Below are 14,516 nucleotides of genomic sequence, written 5' to 3' on the forward strand. Positions count from 1 at the left end.
ATTGAATTAAGGATCGTGTTCCATCCTTAGACTAAGCATTTTATTTTTATTTCAAAAACTAGTAACACAAGTAGAAGCAGCATTAATATAGTAATACATAACACTCGGGGCAAAGTCTAAATCACCAAATATATTTTTTAGGTTTGATATATGTTTTAATTTTTTAATTTAATTTAATTTAATATTTTGTTTTAATCTCTTAATTATAAAACGTTACAAGTTAGTCCCTTAACTTCACTTTCGTTATTCTATTTGGTCATTTCCGTCAATTTCTGATAAAAAAATATAAAGTTCTGGTGATGTCGTGTGACATCAAGGTTATTGATACAAATTTAAATCATCATATGTAGTTAAAAACTGATACACTGTTTAAATTCTGAAAACAAAATTCCCGTAGTTTAAAAGTCTCGTAGTTTAAATAGTATATAAGTTTTTAACGATATATATTAACTCATATTTCTACTAATGACATTGTTGTCACGCTACGTCACCAGAATTTAACGTTTTTTTATCAGACTGACGAATCGAAACACTGAATCAAAAAGACAAATCAAAACACCAAATCGAAACGAAAAATCAAAATTCCAAATCAAAATGATGAATCAAAACTCCAAATCAAAACACCATTATGGAGATATTTCTATACATAAATCCAAAAAGGTTATTTAGACATTCATCTTTCTACCACAATTATTTATCGTTGCCAAGTTTTAAGTTCTCAAGGATATTATAACATTAGTAGCAATTCAGTTATACTTAACTGCTACATTATTAACACATAACACATCAAAGAATAAAAGAATAAAAGGAAATCTTCTAATCTTGGTGAAATCTGAGCTTGATAGCCATTAAAAGGTTTGAAATGTAGGACGCATATACTAGTCAATTTGTTTTCTACGTGTATCGTTAATACTTTCATCTAGTGACAAGTTACTTAAAAAAAAATAAAGGAATAACCACAAGATTGCTTTCACATTCATTTTAGAGTTATTTGAGGAAGTTCCTAAGAGGTTACAACTTTAACCTTACAGCTACGATATTATTATATGACTAAATTCATAATAAGTGAAACATCTATGTCAAATTCAATAGAAATAGTAATAATGTAATTGTATTTGGATCTTGTTTCTTATAAGTATGGAAAATTAGTGTGTAAAATATTTTATTATATATATATATATATATATACACTTTTTATTGGGGCCTTTTAACCTATTCATGAATTCAGCCTAACTCTGTCAATTTAACAGAGTTGCCATAGATTAAAGGTTGCTTGGTGTAATCAGAAAATGAAGTAGGTAAGTTAATGATTATCTATTTTCATTGTTGTATTTATTTACAAAGTGATTTAGGCTATAGCTTAGGCTGCATAGTCAAATTGATAAGATGACATTGTTATCCGACTCTTTTTTATCTGTTTTATTACAATACCCATGCCAAATTCTTACATCGTTCTTCCCCAACTCTTCTTACCTGTTTTATTATAATACCCATACAAAATTTTTACATCGTTCTTCCTTGCCTCTTTTACCTCATCCATACTAAGTATTGTCTTTGACATTTTTACTATCAATTGATAATAATCATGCGAGTATTTATTAACGATTTATCAGACAATCCTCTAAAAGAGGGAAAAACACATATGAACGCCAACTTAAATACTTCTGAATATCAAGCTAACATACACCTAAAATTAGGACCCATAAATCCAACTTCATTTTTCTAACCCTCTATTATGGTAGAAACTAATAAGGATAATTTATTGTAGTCATTTCAGTTCAACCAGAGAGAAACATTACCATTTAAATAAATGTTACAAGAAAACAAGTAAGAATCATCTAGAATATTTCACAAATAGTTTATATGCAATATTTCAAACTAAAAGAATTGAGTAGGACATCTCACTTCAAACCAAAGAAATAGAAAAAGTGAAATGAACTCCTAGATCTTTCCTTAATAAATAACCTTTAAAATCCCTTGGTTTTGCTCTTGCTAACTCTTGGAACCTTTTGAAATAACATGAAACTTTAGAATGAAACCCTAATTAATGTAGTAAAGTAAAGTAGTTAGGGTGGGTGGGTGATGATAAAGTAAGAGAATGTGAATCAATGAACTACCTTAACCACACAAGAGTGTTGATTATATTAATGTAGAAAATTTAAAGGAGAAAGATTGAATATAATAGAGATAGAATTTAGCGAGGTGAGAAAAATAAATGTGTTATTTTGGAGGAAAAAATATAAATATAAATATAATCTTTTAAAATTTATAGCTATGCAGGTCTAACAGACTACCTGTGGACCATACAAGCTAGCCCTAATGGGTAGCAGGTTTTTTAGGGTTGAGCTAAAAAAGCCCTGAAAGATATGAGTTCTAATTTTAAAATCCAAACCCTTTGATTTTTTGAGTCTACCATTTTCACAGCTCTAATGCTTAGCACGAGTTGGAGCGGGATTGGAGATAACACAAAACTTTGAAGCGAACAAACTCAATGGTGAAACGTGAAGTTGTAATCAGTTAGAAGCGAATGAAATCAATTTGGGATTAGGGTTTGTGTGGCATATAGTAGAATATTTTTGGTAAGAAATCATAATTTCAGTTTGTTTTGGGTGGCTGAAGATTTAGAGTAATTGAGAGCTCGCTAGGGTGGAGGGAGATTAAAGGTTTTTTTCATTTGAAAAAGAAAGATAAGGAAGATTGTCTAACAAATTTAATTAATTAATTAATTAATTTTATTAGTTTTTATTTTTTAAAATAATAAGTAAAAGGGAGGCAAACGAAAATTATGGGGGAAAATGAGAATTATTTACACCAATATAATAAGTCTAGTGTCGGACTTTGGCGATGCTATTATTTAATAAACAAATAAATGAATAACTAACTAGCGTTGGTCCACGATGATGCTAAGGTTTAATATATAAATTTATTAAATAAATAAGTTAATAACTACATAGCATAGGTCAAAAGCGATGCTACAAATAAATAACTAAATAAATAATAAAAACTGATTACTTGAATAATATAGCGTCGACCTTAGTCGATGCTGAAATTAAAATAGTAAATACCTAAAAATTGGAGAGTCAATCGGAAAAAAAAAGGCAAATGAAATATTTTTCTTAACAATTAAATTTTGGAATGAATATGTTAGAGCCAGCTACGATCGCGACTAACATGTCAATAAATAACTAGATATAAATAAATATATAGCGTCAGCTTTTTACGACACTATATTTTTTACGAACAAATAAAATATATACTTTTTGGCTTGTGGATTAATTAGCGTCGATTCAAGTCGACACTATGCTTAAAGATTAAAAGATAAATGTTAAATGAGTTAACCTATTAGCGTCCAGTTAAGGTAACATGACACCAACACAATTAGCGTCGGAGTTGAGGCCGACGTTAAATATTTGAAGCTAAAATGCATTTTTCTTGTAGTGTATGGTGATCACGTGGTGTAGTCGGGGTAGGCCTTTAGGGTTTTGGAAAAAATAAGAGTATGATTTGATAATGTTCGTGATCTCTTTGAAGCATGTGGAGAGCGAGTCTAGTGCTTGTTTGAATTCAGATGGGGGTTTTAATGTATGTCTTGGATAGGTTGGTAGAGCAGAAGGTACATTGAAGGTGTTAGAGAAGTTTTAGGGTCACCTTGATAATTATGTATTTATTGTTATACGTGAATGATATTTTAGGTATTGAAAAATAATCCATAAAAAGACAAAGCTCTTAACCATTCCATTCATAATACCTCAAATACTCCCTCAACTTAGAGCAAATAGAATGGAATACAAAATATATGGTTTTACAGTGTAATGAAAGCTTGAGGTAATAGTCCCGAGCATTGTAATTGAGAGCCATTTCCAACCATACCATTTAAATATGTTATGAGTTTGGTGGGAATTTTGAGATGTTGGGTTATACGTGGTTAAAAAATATTGTGAGCGCTTTTAGTATTGATGAGAATAGTTACCGATAAGCCATCAAGAAATCCTTCGAACTTCAATTTTTTTTGGGAAAATTGGCTACTAAAATCTTATGGTGAGAGTTGAAAATATGTTTCTCCGGATTCATACTCAACTTGCACAACCTCTGGAATTTCATTAGCATCTTGGGTGCCAATAGGATTATCATCATCTACCATGAGCAAGAGAAATTTTGATGTTGCACATTTATGGCATGGAATAAATTTCTCGTAATAGTTAAAGCATAAAGCTTGAACTTTGTGTTCCTCTCTTTTGGCTTGTTGTAATGTGTTGTATAGGTAAACAACTTTAAATTGTGTTTGAGTTAGGTGAGAATGTAGGCTTGATAGTGTTGTAGCATTTGTGCTAGAGGATGATGATTTTTTGGAAAATTTTGCTGAGTATTTGAGGGGTTAGGTTTTTGGTTTGAGGGTCTATTAAATTTAGATTTTGAATCTTTTAGCTTGGCCTCAATAAATTTTGCAAGTCCCACATCTTGTGAAATAGAGTAAGGGGCGTCGAATAGTTAATTTATTTTGAACTATTGGGGGTAAAACCTGATATGAAGCAATTAATAATTTCATCGGGTGGAAAACCTAGTAAAATATTTCCCAAATTTTTGAAATTAGTTTGGTATTTTGAAACATACCCATGATGTGTTATGTTTGAACAAAATACAAAATTATATATATATATATATATATATATATATATATATATATATATATATATATATATATATATATATATATATATATATATATATATATATATATATATATATATATATATATATATATATATATATATATATATATATATATCATTTTTATTTTAATATTACTAAAGTTTTTTTTAAATGTAATAAATAAAAGTTTAGGTTTAAATAAAATAAAACTTAAAAAGGAGAAAAACAAAAATACTAAAAAACTCAAATTTCAAAAATAACATTATGAATTACCATGTTACTTAATTAGTTGTTAATTTAATATAAAACTCTACACACTACAAAATAGAGCCAATAATCAATGGGAAAAAAATATTGAAACTTTAAAGTGAGAATTATATTTTTCTAATTTTAAATTTTGAAGAAACCTTTCACAAATCAACAATAAAAAATAGAAGAATCAAATTTCCATTTAAATTTTTTTAACACAATATAGACAAGTTTGTTAAGAATAAAATATTTTACGAATGAGTTTAATTTAAAATAAATTTAATTGAGTTAACTAAATTATAATAAAATTCATAATTATATATTGCATAAATAAATTTAAAATTAACTATTTTTTGATGACAATGCCAAATTATATTTTTGACTTCAAGTTCAAGTTAAAGAATATTTGTATCATTTTAAAATATAATGGTAATTTTTTTTACATAAATCCTATACAAATAAAAGTTAGCAAAAAAAATACAATTTTTTCCTTTTTATTTATCTCAAAATAAAACTTCAATTTTTTTTATCATTTGAATACTACGTACTCACGAAGCTATTAAACCTTTTTTTAAAAAAAAATATTGTTAAACTCCAAGTAAAGAAAATGTTTTGTTTTTTTTTGTTAAACATTGTTGTAGTAGGTTTTTTTTTTGTTAAACATTCTCGTAGTATGTTAATTATTAAAACATTACGTTAATGTAACAAAAACAACAACATGAGGTTAAGATTTTGAAGTACCTATATTTTCAATTTATTGTTAATTATAACCTTTTTTAGTGCGGATCACTGATTTAACCATTGTTTTTAAAAACAACTTAAACCAACTTAAAGATGACTTTGATCTATATAATCACATTCTAATAGTACTTCTCCAATATAATCCAACAATCATTTTAATTTCTCATATTTTTATTTTTTCTTCTATAACTAGAACTTTTCAAGAATAATTATACCATATCATGGGACCTCAAGGTGTGAATTATGTCATATGGCAATTTGTTTTGACCATTGTAATTGTTATCTTTTTTGTTCCAAAACTTAGTTCTGCCAAACAATCTAAATTAATGGGTTTGAATATGAATATGATTGATCGTTGTTGGAGGCCAAATTCAGAATGGAGGAGGCAAAGACAACAAATAGCGACCTGCTCTATAGGCTATGTCGGAAAAATGACAAACAACATTGGTAAAGACCTCATACAATATGAAGTTACTGACCCAAATGATGATCCTATAAACCCTAAACTAGGTACATTGAGATACGGAGCCTCTGTAATTCAAGGTAAGGTATGGATCACATTTCAAAAAGATATGAACATTAGACTCAACAAACCCCTTCTCATTAGTAGTTTCACTACTATTGATGGTCGTGGTGTCAATATCCACATTGCTAACAATGCATGTTTGATGATATTCAAGGTAATAACTAAATATTTAAATACCTCTAGAAAAAGTATTTATAATTCAGGACTATAAATAATAATAGAAAAATTCCCTTTAATTCTTTCATTACAAAATATAGATATGAATTTTACGTTTCCCCTTTTTAAATTTCCCTGGCCAATTTTAGATTTTTAGTATGACTTTGTTTCCTGCATTAGTAACAATTTTTTGGTAATTTCTAGACCACCAACATAATCATTCATAGCATTCGAATTCATCACTGCAAAGCTCAAGCTCCGGGGATGGTGATGGGGCCTAATGGAAAGGTAATTCATTTAGGTCCAGTAGATGGAGATGCAATAAGATTGGTCACTGCTTCAAAAATTTGGATTGATCACAATACTCTTAATGATTGTGAAGATGGTCTTATTGATGTCACCCGAGGTTCTAGTAACGTGACGATATCCAATAATTGGTTTAGAGAACAAGATAAAGTTATGCTTCTTGGTCATGATGATGGATATGTGAGAGACAAAAACATGAAAGTTACTGTTGTGTATAATCATTTTGGACCTAATTGCAACCAAAGAATGCCTAGGTAATTAAGTATTCTATTACAATGTTCTTTTAAAAGAAACTTGATCTTGAATTTAAAATACACAAATGTAAATTTATTATGAAACTTTGATTTTCTTTATGGTACAAAATAATGTAGGATTCGTCATGGATATGCACATGTAGCCAACAATCTCTACTTAGGATGGATGCAATATGCCATTGGGGGAAGTATGGGGCCTAGTCTAAAAAGTGAGGCTAACCTCTTCATAGCACCAAAAGTTGGAAGTAAGGAGGTATACAATTGATTTTAGAGAATCAACTACAACTAGTTAATGACTAATGAAATGATTTTCTCAATTAATAATAGGTCACATGATTGAGTTAATGTATTTATGTATAAAATAAAATGATTTTATTTTTATTAGATATTTTTCTAATTATAAAATGTGTGTAGATAACATGGAGACAAAATGGTCAAACAAATGGGGACAAATGGGAATTTCATTCCGTAAGAGATGCATTTGAAAATGGAGCCTCTTTTGAGGTAACAAATGGTGGGCGTGTGCCAAAGCCAAATTATAGCAAAGACGAATATTTTCAAGTTGTTGACGTTAAATCTGTTAGATTATTGACACGATCATCAGGCGCACTTCAATGCAGTAGAACCTCTTTATGTTGAAAATTAAAACATGCATACTATAAATATTGAAAGAGAGTGTTCATAAAGATTTCCCTACTTAATATATGGAAGCTCAATTGTGTCATAAATTTTTATTCTTGACTCTTCTAATTTCAATACATCAATATGTAAATTATTTTTATTGGTATCAATGTAACCAAAGATTATATGTTTAACATTGCAAATCACACCTTTTAGTCAAACTTCCAATTTAGTTGTTTACATACCATATTAGTTATATTTGGGTAAATACCTAGCCAAAAATCATTAGATGTTGAAAAATTTAACATTATGACGCATATATAATTTTAACAATGTAGCTAATGAAATTCCAATGTTCTTTTTATTTAATTTTGATTTATTTATATTTTGTTATATTTTGAGGGTGATCAGGGTGGTAGAAATATATACCCTTCAAACTGAACTAATCGAGAAAAAAATTCAAATGTGCAAGCGGTTTCAAATGCTCCCATTTAGGCCCGCATTGTAAAAGCCCATAAAAAATAAAGTGGGGACACGCCCGACCCTAAAATTTTGACCCATAACAAAATAATGGCTGTTTGGACGGGCCCACAAGCATTACATTTGTAAAGCCTAAAAATTGAAAAAAAAATATGTTAATGCCCACACCCGCCAAAGTCGGTAAAAAAACAAGGTAGGACAAGAAGAGCATATTAAAGGGCGCATGCTTAAAATCCTGGTTTGCTCATGAAAAAAGTTTGGGAAAAACAGGCATGCCTAGAGGGTCAAGCCCATTCTACCACTCCTACATAATTTGTGTGAATGCATCTTATTCAAGAAGAATTTTTTATGAAGATAAAAGATCTCAAAGAAGAAAATGAATCAAGTTATATCATGTGTATCAATTGAAGATAATTAAGAAATAAGTGGATGGAAACATGTCCATAGGTACACATTGCAATTTTCATCATAAGACATTTCAATGCTCAAAAAATTCACATTTCACATAATCGCACTTTTCTTGAAGGATTCTGTCCTTCGATCAAGTGTAAAAATCTAAATATAATTGGACAATTTATGGAGATAAAATATTCAATAATATTAGGTGATCATAATGCTTTGTTAGAAGGCAGTTATAATTTATTGGAGAAATAGATTTGACTAATTACTAATATTATTGGGTTATATGAGGTCACATAAATAGTAACATAAGGATTAAATTTGGAGGTTATGGATTGGAAGAGAAATGATATTAATAGGGTTGATTAAGTTACATAATGTATAATATTACGAGCTTAATCAATTCTCCTCCATTTAACTCTATATAAGATATAGGTTACATGGGAAAAAAATATGATTGCATTCTCTTCCTCCCATATTTATCTTCTCCCTAGCCACAAAAGTAAAGAGAAACCTGTTCCCTCCTTCCACACTAGCATACATGGTGATCAGGTTGTTACTCGTTGACCAACACTAGAGGAGCAACATTTGACGTGCTCGAAGATCTCCATCGGAAGCTATCACCTTCCTAGATTCACGCATCAAAGGTATATAGTTTTATACTTAGTGTGAATCATATTGATATATGCATGATGATTGATGACACTCTATCATTGCATATTTTAGGTCGAAGAAACGGATCAAAACAAGTTAAACAAAAGCAAAAATGAAGAATAAAGACCAAAGAAAGATGCAAAAATGACTAAGTATGAATAAATAAGAACTTCGTGAAAATCAGGTGAAAAAAGGAGCAAAAACATGCATCAACTGGAATAATCACGCGCAACATCGTGCACATGATAGAAAAGAAAAGTAAGCATCACGCGCGTGACACAAGTTATGAGGCATGTGATAGGTCCTTTTATGGGCCAACTCTGACGCGTTTTGGACTAATTTAACTGGTATAAAAGGGAGTTTTTGGCATCTTTTCAAGGGTTCTATGGTTTTGCATTGCAAGTGACGATTTACAAAGGGATTGAGTATAACAGTTTTGTTAATTCACCGTGGAATTATAACAACGATATCATTTATGAAATACATCCAATATCAACAGTAGAGAAATAGGAGATTCAATACAAAATCTATCCTCTTTCGTATTATTGATGAAACACTTTATTTTCTTTTTCGCATTATCACTCGACCCCCCCCCCCCCCCCCCAATTTTGTAGTTTCTAAACATTGCACAACTATTGTCTTGTTAAATAGCAATCCCTGTGTATTCGATCTTTTTATTACTTCGGAATCATCGATACACTTCCCGAGAAATCATCAATGATCCATGGATTAGATGTAAATAATGATATTCTTGAAATTCTTCTATAAGCATCAAATATCCAAGAGTGGTACCAAAGCTTCTTACAGATGTTAATATATCTAGAACATGCTAACTTATTCATAATTTTATTCAATAAGAAATTTATTCTTCGATTAGTATGCACGATTAAAATGATAGTTTTAATTGATTGGAAGGTATAAAAGAGTTTTATACACCTGAGTTTGTTTACGTTCCATAGGAGGAATTCAATTGTAGATCTTGTAACTTTCTACTTTTGCTGATCTAATCGGATGCTTGCCTTTAACCAGATCAACAGAAGTAGAAAGTTACAAGATCTATGAATGAATTCCTCTAGGGAACGTAAACAAACTCAAGTGTATAAAACTCTTATTTATATATATATATATATATATATATATATATATATATATATATATATATATATATATATATATATATATATATATATACATACATATATATTTGTCGCACCTCGGAAAATGGGGATACGACTTTAAGCGAAGCGCGATCGCACGCTCGCAATGATGGACTGAATAAAGTCGCCACCGAACTTTATTTGTTCCTAAAAAGGAAAGTGGAAATATCAATAAAACCCAAGAAAGAACGACAATGATTATGGTCGTCGTAACCAATATCAGGGTTCGGGAGTCGGTTACGCAAGGGGAAGGTATTAGCACCCCTCACGTCCGTTGTATCCAACGGGAACCGTTCAGTTAGTTTCGTTTTGAATGTTAGCTTATGTTAGTCTTCTCAAGTTATTATGAGGGAAAGAAAGAATAGAAGAGAGAAGAATGTTTTTGGATTTTTTGACGAAGGACTAAACCTAAGTTTTTTATTAGTGGGCCTGACAAGATTTACAAATCCTGCTCCTACGTATCTCAATAGAGAAGTCAAGGCTTACGTAGTTCTGGGTAGAAAATGTTTGTTTGTTGGTCGATTTTAGCGGAAGCTATATTGTATTAATCGACGAAAACATTGTTTTACCCAAAACAGATGAGGAGTGGACGTATACCACACATCGAATGGATTTACAAATCATCATTCAGAAAAACGTCACTTATCTCGACTCAACAATCGTGGCCGGAACATTGTTTTGCATTACCTTAAGACAATATATCTTTTGTTCATGAAAAAGGTTTTTGATTAATCGCACGGCGGCGAGGAAGAGTTTGATTGGTTGGATTTATTTTGAGTAATGGCGCGAACTTGGATGAGCGAGATATCCATCTCGAATCCTAGTCTCAGGAGTGCACGGTATACACCATGTTCCATTTCCATCTTTATTGGCAAAAGTGTTTAGTAAAGATTAAGTATTTTTAGGTTTGACTGAGAAAGGGGTTTGAAGAAACCGCATTGACAATTTTAGACGATGGCGAGAGCTAAGATAGGTAAGGCATCCACCTTGAATCTTAATCTCAGGAGTGCACGGTATACACCATGTTCCATTTCCATCTTTATTGAAAAAGTGTTAAGGTAGGAATCAAGTATTTTTTTGAGTTTGAAAGACGGATATTTATAAGAACGAGACATAAGCCCCGAGATCAATAATTCAGGGTTCCACCGGAATGCTAGATTCCAATGGTCCTTTTTCATTCAAATTATTTAAGAAAATTAATTAATGGACAACGAACACTTGATAAGGATCAATTGTTCAAAGAGTTACGCCAGAATGCTTGATCCCAACGGTCCTTATTTTGTCCAAGTTAATTAAAGTGTTTTAGGGATTTAAATTGAAAAATAGTTTGAAGTGACGAAAAGTTGGAATTGATTTGAAGTGTTAGTGAAGTTAACGTGAAAAGGGTCATTTACATGTGTGAGGATATGACCATGGATAGAAATAACTCAATTAAATCAACTAATCATATGAAATCGAGGCAGCAATTAATCAATAATCTATTTAGACAATAAAAGCAAATTATTTTTTTTTAAAAAAATCAGATAAAAGTCTAATCGATTAATTACTAACTACAATTTATCAAATAAATAAGAAATAAATAGTAGTAAGAAGAGAAAATAAAAGAAGAAGAAAATTTGGGTAAACATATAAAATGGGAGCGTGTAGAAAAAAGAAATTGAGCCCAAAGCCCAACAATCTACCCAAAATAAAACTTAATTATGATTTCAACATTAAAAAAGGTGAAAAATAAAATAAATAAATAAATAAAATAAAATGGCAAAATGGAGCATATGAGGGAAACGTGGTTTGAAAGAAATTTCAAATTTAAAACAAGGTCAATTAAACTGTGACATGTGACAATGTTGTTAAATAATAGTAAAATGATAAAACCATTTACCATGTTTCTCTCTCGTTTACTGCTTTTCTAAAAATGAGAGTTGCAAACAGGAATAAAAAACGCGATTTACTGCCCCTCTCGCGATTTGCATATGTTGAAACACAAAAACAAGTTTCTCTTCCTTAACTCTTCCTCGATCTTACCCTCCTCTCATGCTCTTTCTCCTTTTCCGTCTCCCTCGACACCGTCGTCACCTTCACGCGCCTCCTTTCAATGCCGGTTTCCCCACACACCTAAATCGAATAGCCAAATCTCTCACATCTAGCTTCAACTTGACACCGATGATGGAGGAATCAAATTGGACATCGCAGAGACGACGGAGTTTGGCGGCTTTACGGATGAGGATTTTTCAATCGGAGAATCCGAGTTTTTACAACTTCTGAGATATCCATTTTTTGTTTAGGGTTTTCTGAAACTGAACAGGGGAACGATGATTGAGAAATGGAAGATTATGGAAGTGTGGTTTTCATGGTGGGACTATGGTTGTAATCTAAGCAGATGAAAGAGAAGGGTTTTTCGTATTCAATTTGAGTTTTCTTATTCTTAAAATATCACAATCCAAACCGCAACCGCACTGTGGAGAATCAAAGAAACTATCTAACGGAAAAGGAGTAGTAGCGAATCCGACAGAGAAATCAAGGTCATCTCCTTTTCTAACAACTTCAAGAATGTTTACCCAGAGGAATAGCACTGTGACGTTTATACCCCTGAGATCTTGTAAAGAGAATCTGCACGAACCGTTCAGATCGGCGTGGAAATTGCCACTTGATTCGTCGAGTTCGTAGCGTGTTACGCCTTGTGGGAGAAATCCCTCTGGAAAATTGATGTTTCGAAGGGCTTCGTAGGCGGTTGGTTTGGCGGAGAGGGTTAGCGCCGCCGTTAGGAGGAGGAGGGGGGAGGAAAGTGGTAGCGGTTTGCATCGCCCTGTATCCACAAAAATGGACATTAGAAGTTTTAGAACAGTGAGAAGGTCCAAACTTCTTGTCCAGAACCAACTCAAGGGTAGTCTAAGGAATTTTCTCTTTGGTAAGGGTTCTTAAAACGAACTTCTCGTCACCATGGTGTTATGTGGTTCAGCGTTCATGGTCGGAGTAGGAACTGAGAGAATTGGTGTGAAGTGAACAGTTACAGTGGTTGTGTGATTTTATATTGAACCGAAGCAAGTAATCTATGGTTTGTTGGTGGAAGGAAATAAGTATTATGGAAGGTTGTGCTGAGATTCTTAGAAGATGAGAAAAGGTGTTGTGAGCTGAAACTTCATGAAGAAAAGAAGAACATCAAAACTTATTCATAACGGTGGTGAGATGATATTTTACATGAAGCAGGATTTTGTTATGGTGTTGGTATAGTATGTACATGAATAATGGTGGGATGAAAAGAGATAAAAGGTTTTTTGCAGTAATGAATGAGAAAAGGGTTAGTGAGATAACGTTGGGGAGGGGAGTATTTGTCTGAGTAAAAAAATTGAATGTGAAGATGATAATGGATGTGAAAAACCAGAGGGAGGACGAGGCTGAGAACCTAAAAAATAACTTTTTCTTTGTTTTTTTGCTATCTTTTGAAATGAATGAGAGAGGATCCAAGTGAGTTGAGAGGTCAAAAGAAAAATAAAAAAAACAATCCCACCCCCCCTTGAAAAACGAGTCCTCCTTCTTTATACTAAGTGACAGTTCCCATTTAAATTTCAAAATGAGAGAGAATTCCCGAAAAAAGAAAGTCATCACCTCACTTTTTGTTACCTTTTGACATCCTCCCATATTAGTGATACAAAACTCTTATTTTCACTCCCTTCTTTCACACGCATCCAAAGAGATCCGTTGGAAGGCAAATGGGGAATGGGCCACGTGGCCCTCTACCACTAGAGGAAGGAAGACATTCTTTCAAGTTTGATTTTCTTCATTAATTCCTAATTTTTATTGGATGAGAGAAGTAGACAAGGATAGCTAGTGTGGACCAATGATCAAATGAATCTGATGGTCATAAATAATTCCAAGAAGCACACGTTGTTGGACAACTTAAATGTCTAGGATGACCAATATAGATGTTTTAATTGATTAAAATCCAATTCAATTAATTAAACCAAACAAAATTCACAACTTTTAAAAACAACCATAATGAACAATTCTATTTAATTTTTCTGAATCTTTTGACGAAAGAATGAAAATAAACGGATTTAAAATGAATAAAAGTCAGGCGCAAAAGTGCTCGAAAAATTAAAATGAATGCACCAAAATGATCAGTGCGAAATAAACTTATTGGAAAAATACAACGTTTCTTTTAATTTTGAAATAAATTTTGACCGGTTAAACAGGCTCGAGCTGATCAAAAGGTGACCGAAAAATTAGTCGAAAAATAAATCGAGCATACCAGGTTAAATTACGTGAAACATAGATTAATACAACTGATGTCTGCAAGCTTGATTCTGAAACTTTTTCGCCCGCCAT

The 14,516-nt window shown here is 31.6% G+C and overlaps 2 protein-coding genes across 2 annotated transcripts; one reads left to right on the forward strand and one right to left on the reverse strand.

Moving 5' to 3' along the window:
* The first annotated feature begins 5,861 nt into the window (after positions 1-5,861).
* LOC127121528 (probable pectate lyase 4) lies at positions 5,862-7,521 on the forward strand. Its single transcript, XM_051052007.1, has 4 exons — positions 5,862-6,320; positions 6,527-6,882; positions 7,000-7,135; positions 7,297-7,521. The coding sequence occupies exons 1-4, from the start codon at positions 5,862-5,864 to the stop codon at positions 7,519-7,521; spliced, it is 1,176 nt and encodes a 391-aa protein (XP_050907964.1).
* A 5,041-nt stretch (positions 7,522-12,562) lies between these two features.
* On the reverse strand, positions 12,563-14,516 carry LOC127123690 (uncharacterized). Its single transcript, XM_051053894.1, has 2 exons — positions 14,453-14,516; positions 12,563-12,996 (listed from the first exon to the last, which is right to left on the reverse strand). Exons 1-2 carry the CDS (start codon positions 14,514-14,516, stop codon positions 12,563-12,565), a joined length of 498 nt encoding a protein of 165 aa, XP_050909851.1.

This window comes from Lathyrus oleraceus, chromosome 2 (genome assembly GCF_024323335.1).
Source record: "Lathyrus oleraceus cultivar Zhongwan6 chromosome 2, CAAS_Psat_ZW6_1.0, whole genome shotgun sequence".
In the NCBI taxonomy this organism is placed as follows: Eukaryota; Viridiplantae; Streptophyta; class Magnoliopsida; order Fabales; family Fabaceae; genus Lathyrus; species Lathyrus oleraceus.

Coding starts and splice junctions, on each gene's coding strand:
- LOC127121528 (XM_051052007.1), top strand. CDS start 5,862: ATGGGACCTCAAGGTGTGAATTATGTCATATGGCAATTTGTTTTGACC. Junction 6,883..6,999: donor TGCAACCAAAGAATGCCTAG/GTAATTAAGTAT, acceptor AAAATAATGTAG/GATTCGTCATGGATATGCAC. Junction 7,136..7,296: donor CAAAAGTTGGAAGTAAGGAG/GTATACAATTGA, acceptor AAATGTGTGTAG/ATAACATGGAGACAAAATGG.
- LOC127123690 (XM_051053894.1), bottom strand. CDS start 14,516: ATGGCGGGCGAAAAAGTTTCAGAATCAAGCTTGCAGACATCAGTTGTA. Junction 12,997..14,452: donor TGTATTAATCTATGTTTCAC/GTAATTTAACCT, acceptor TTGTGGATACAG/GGCGATGCAAACCGCTACCA.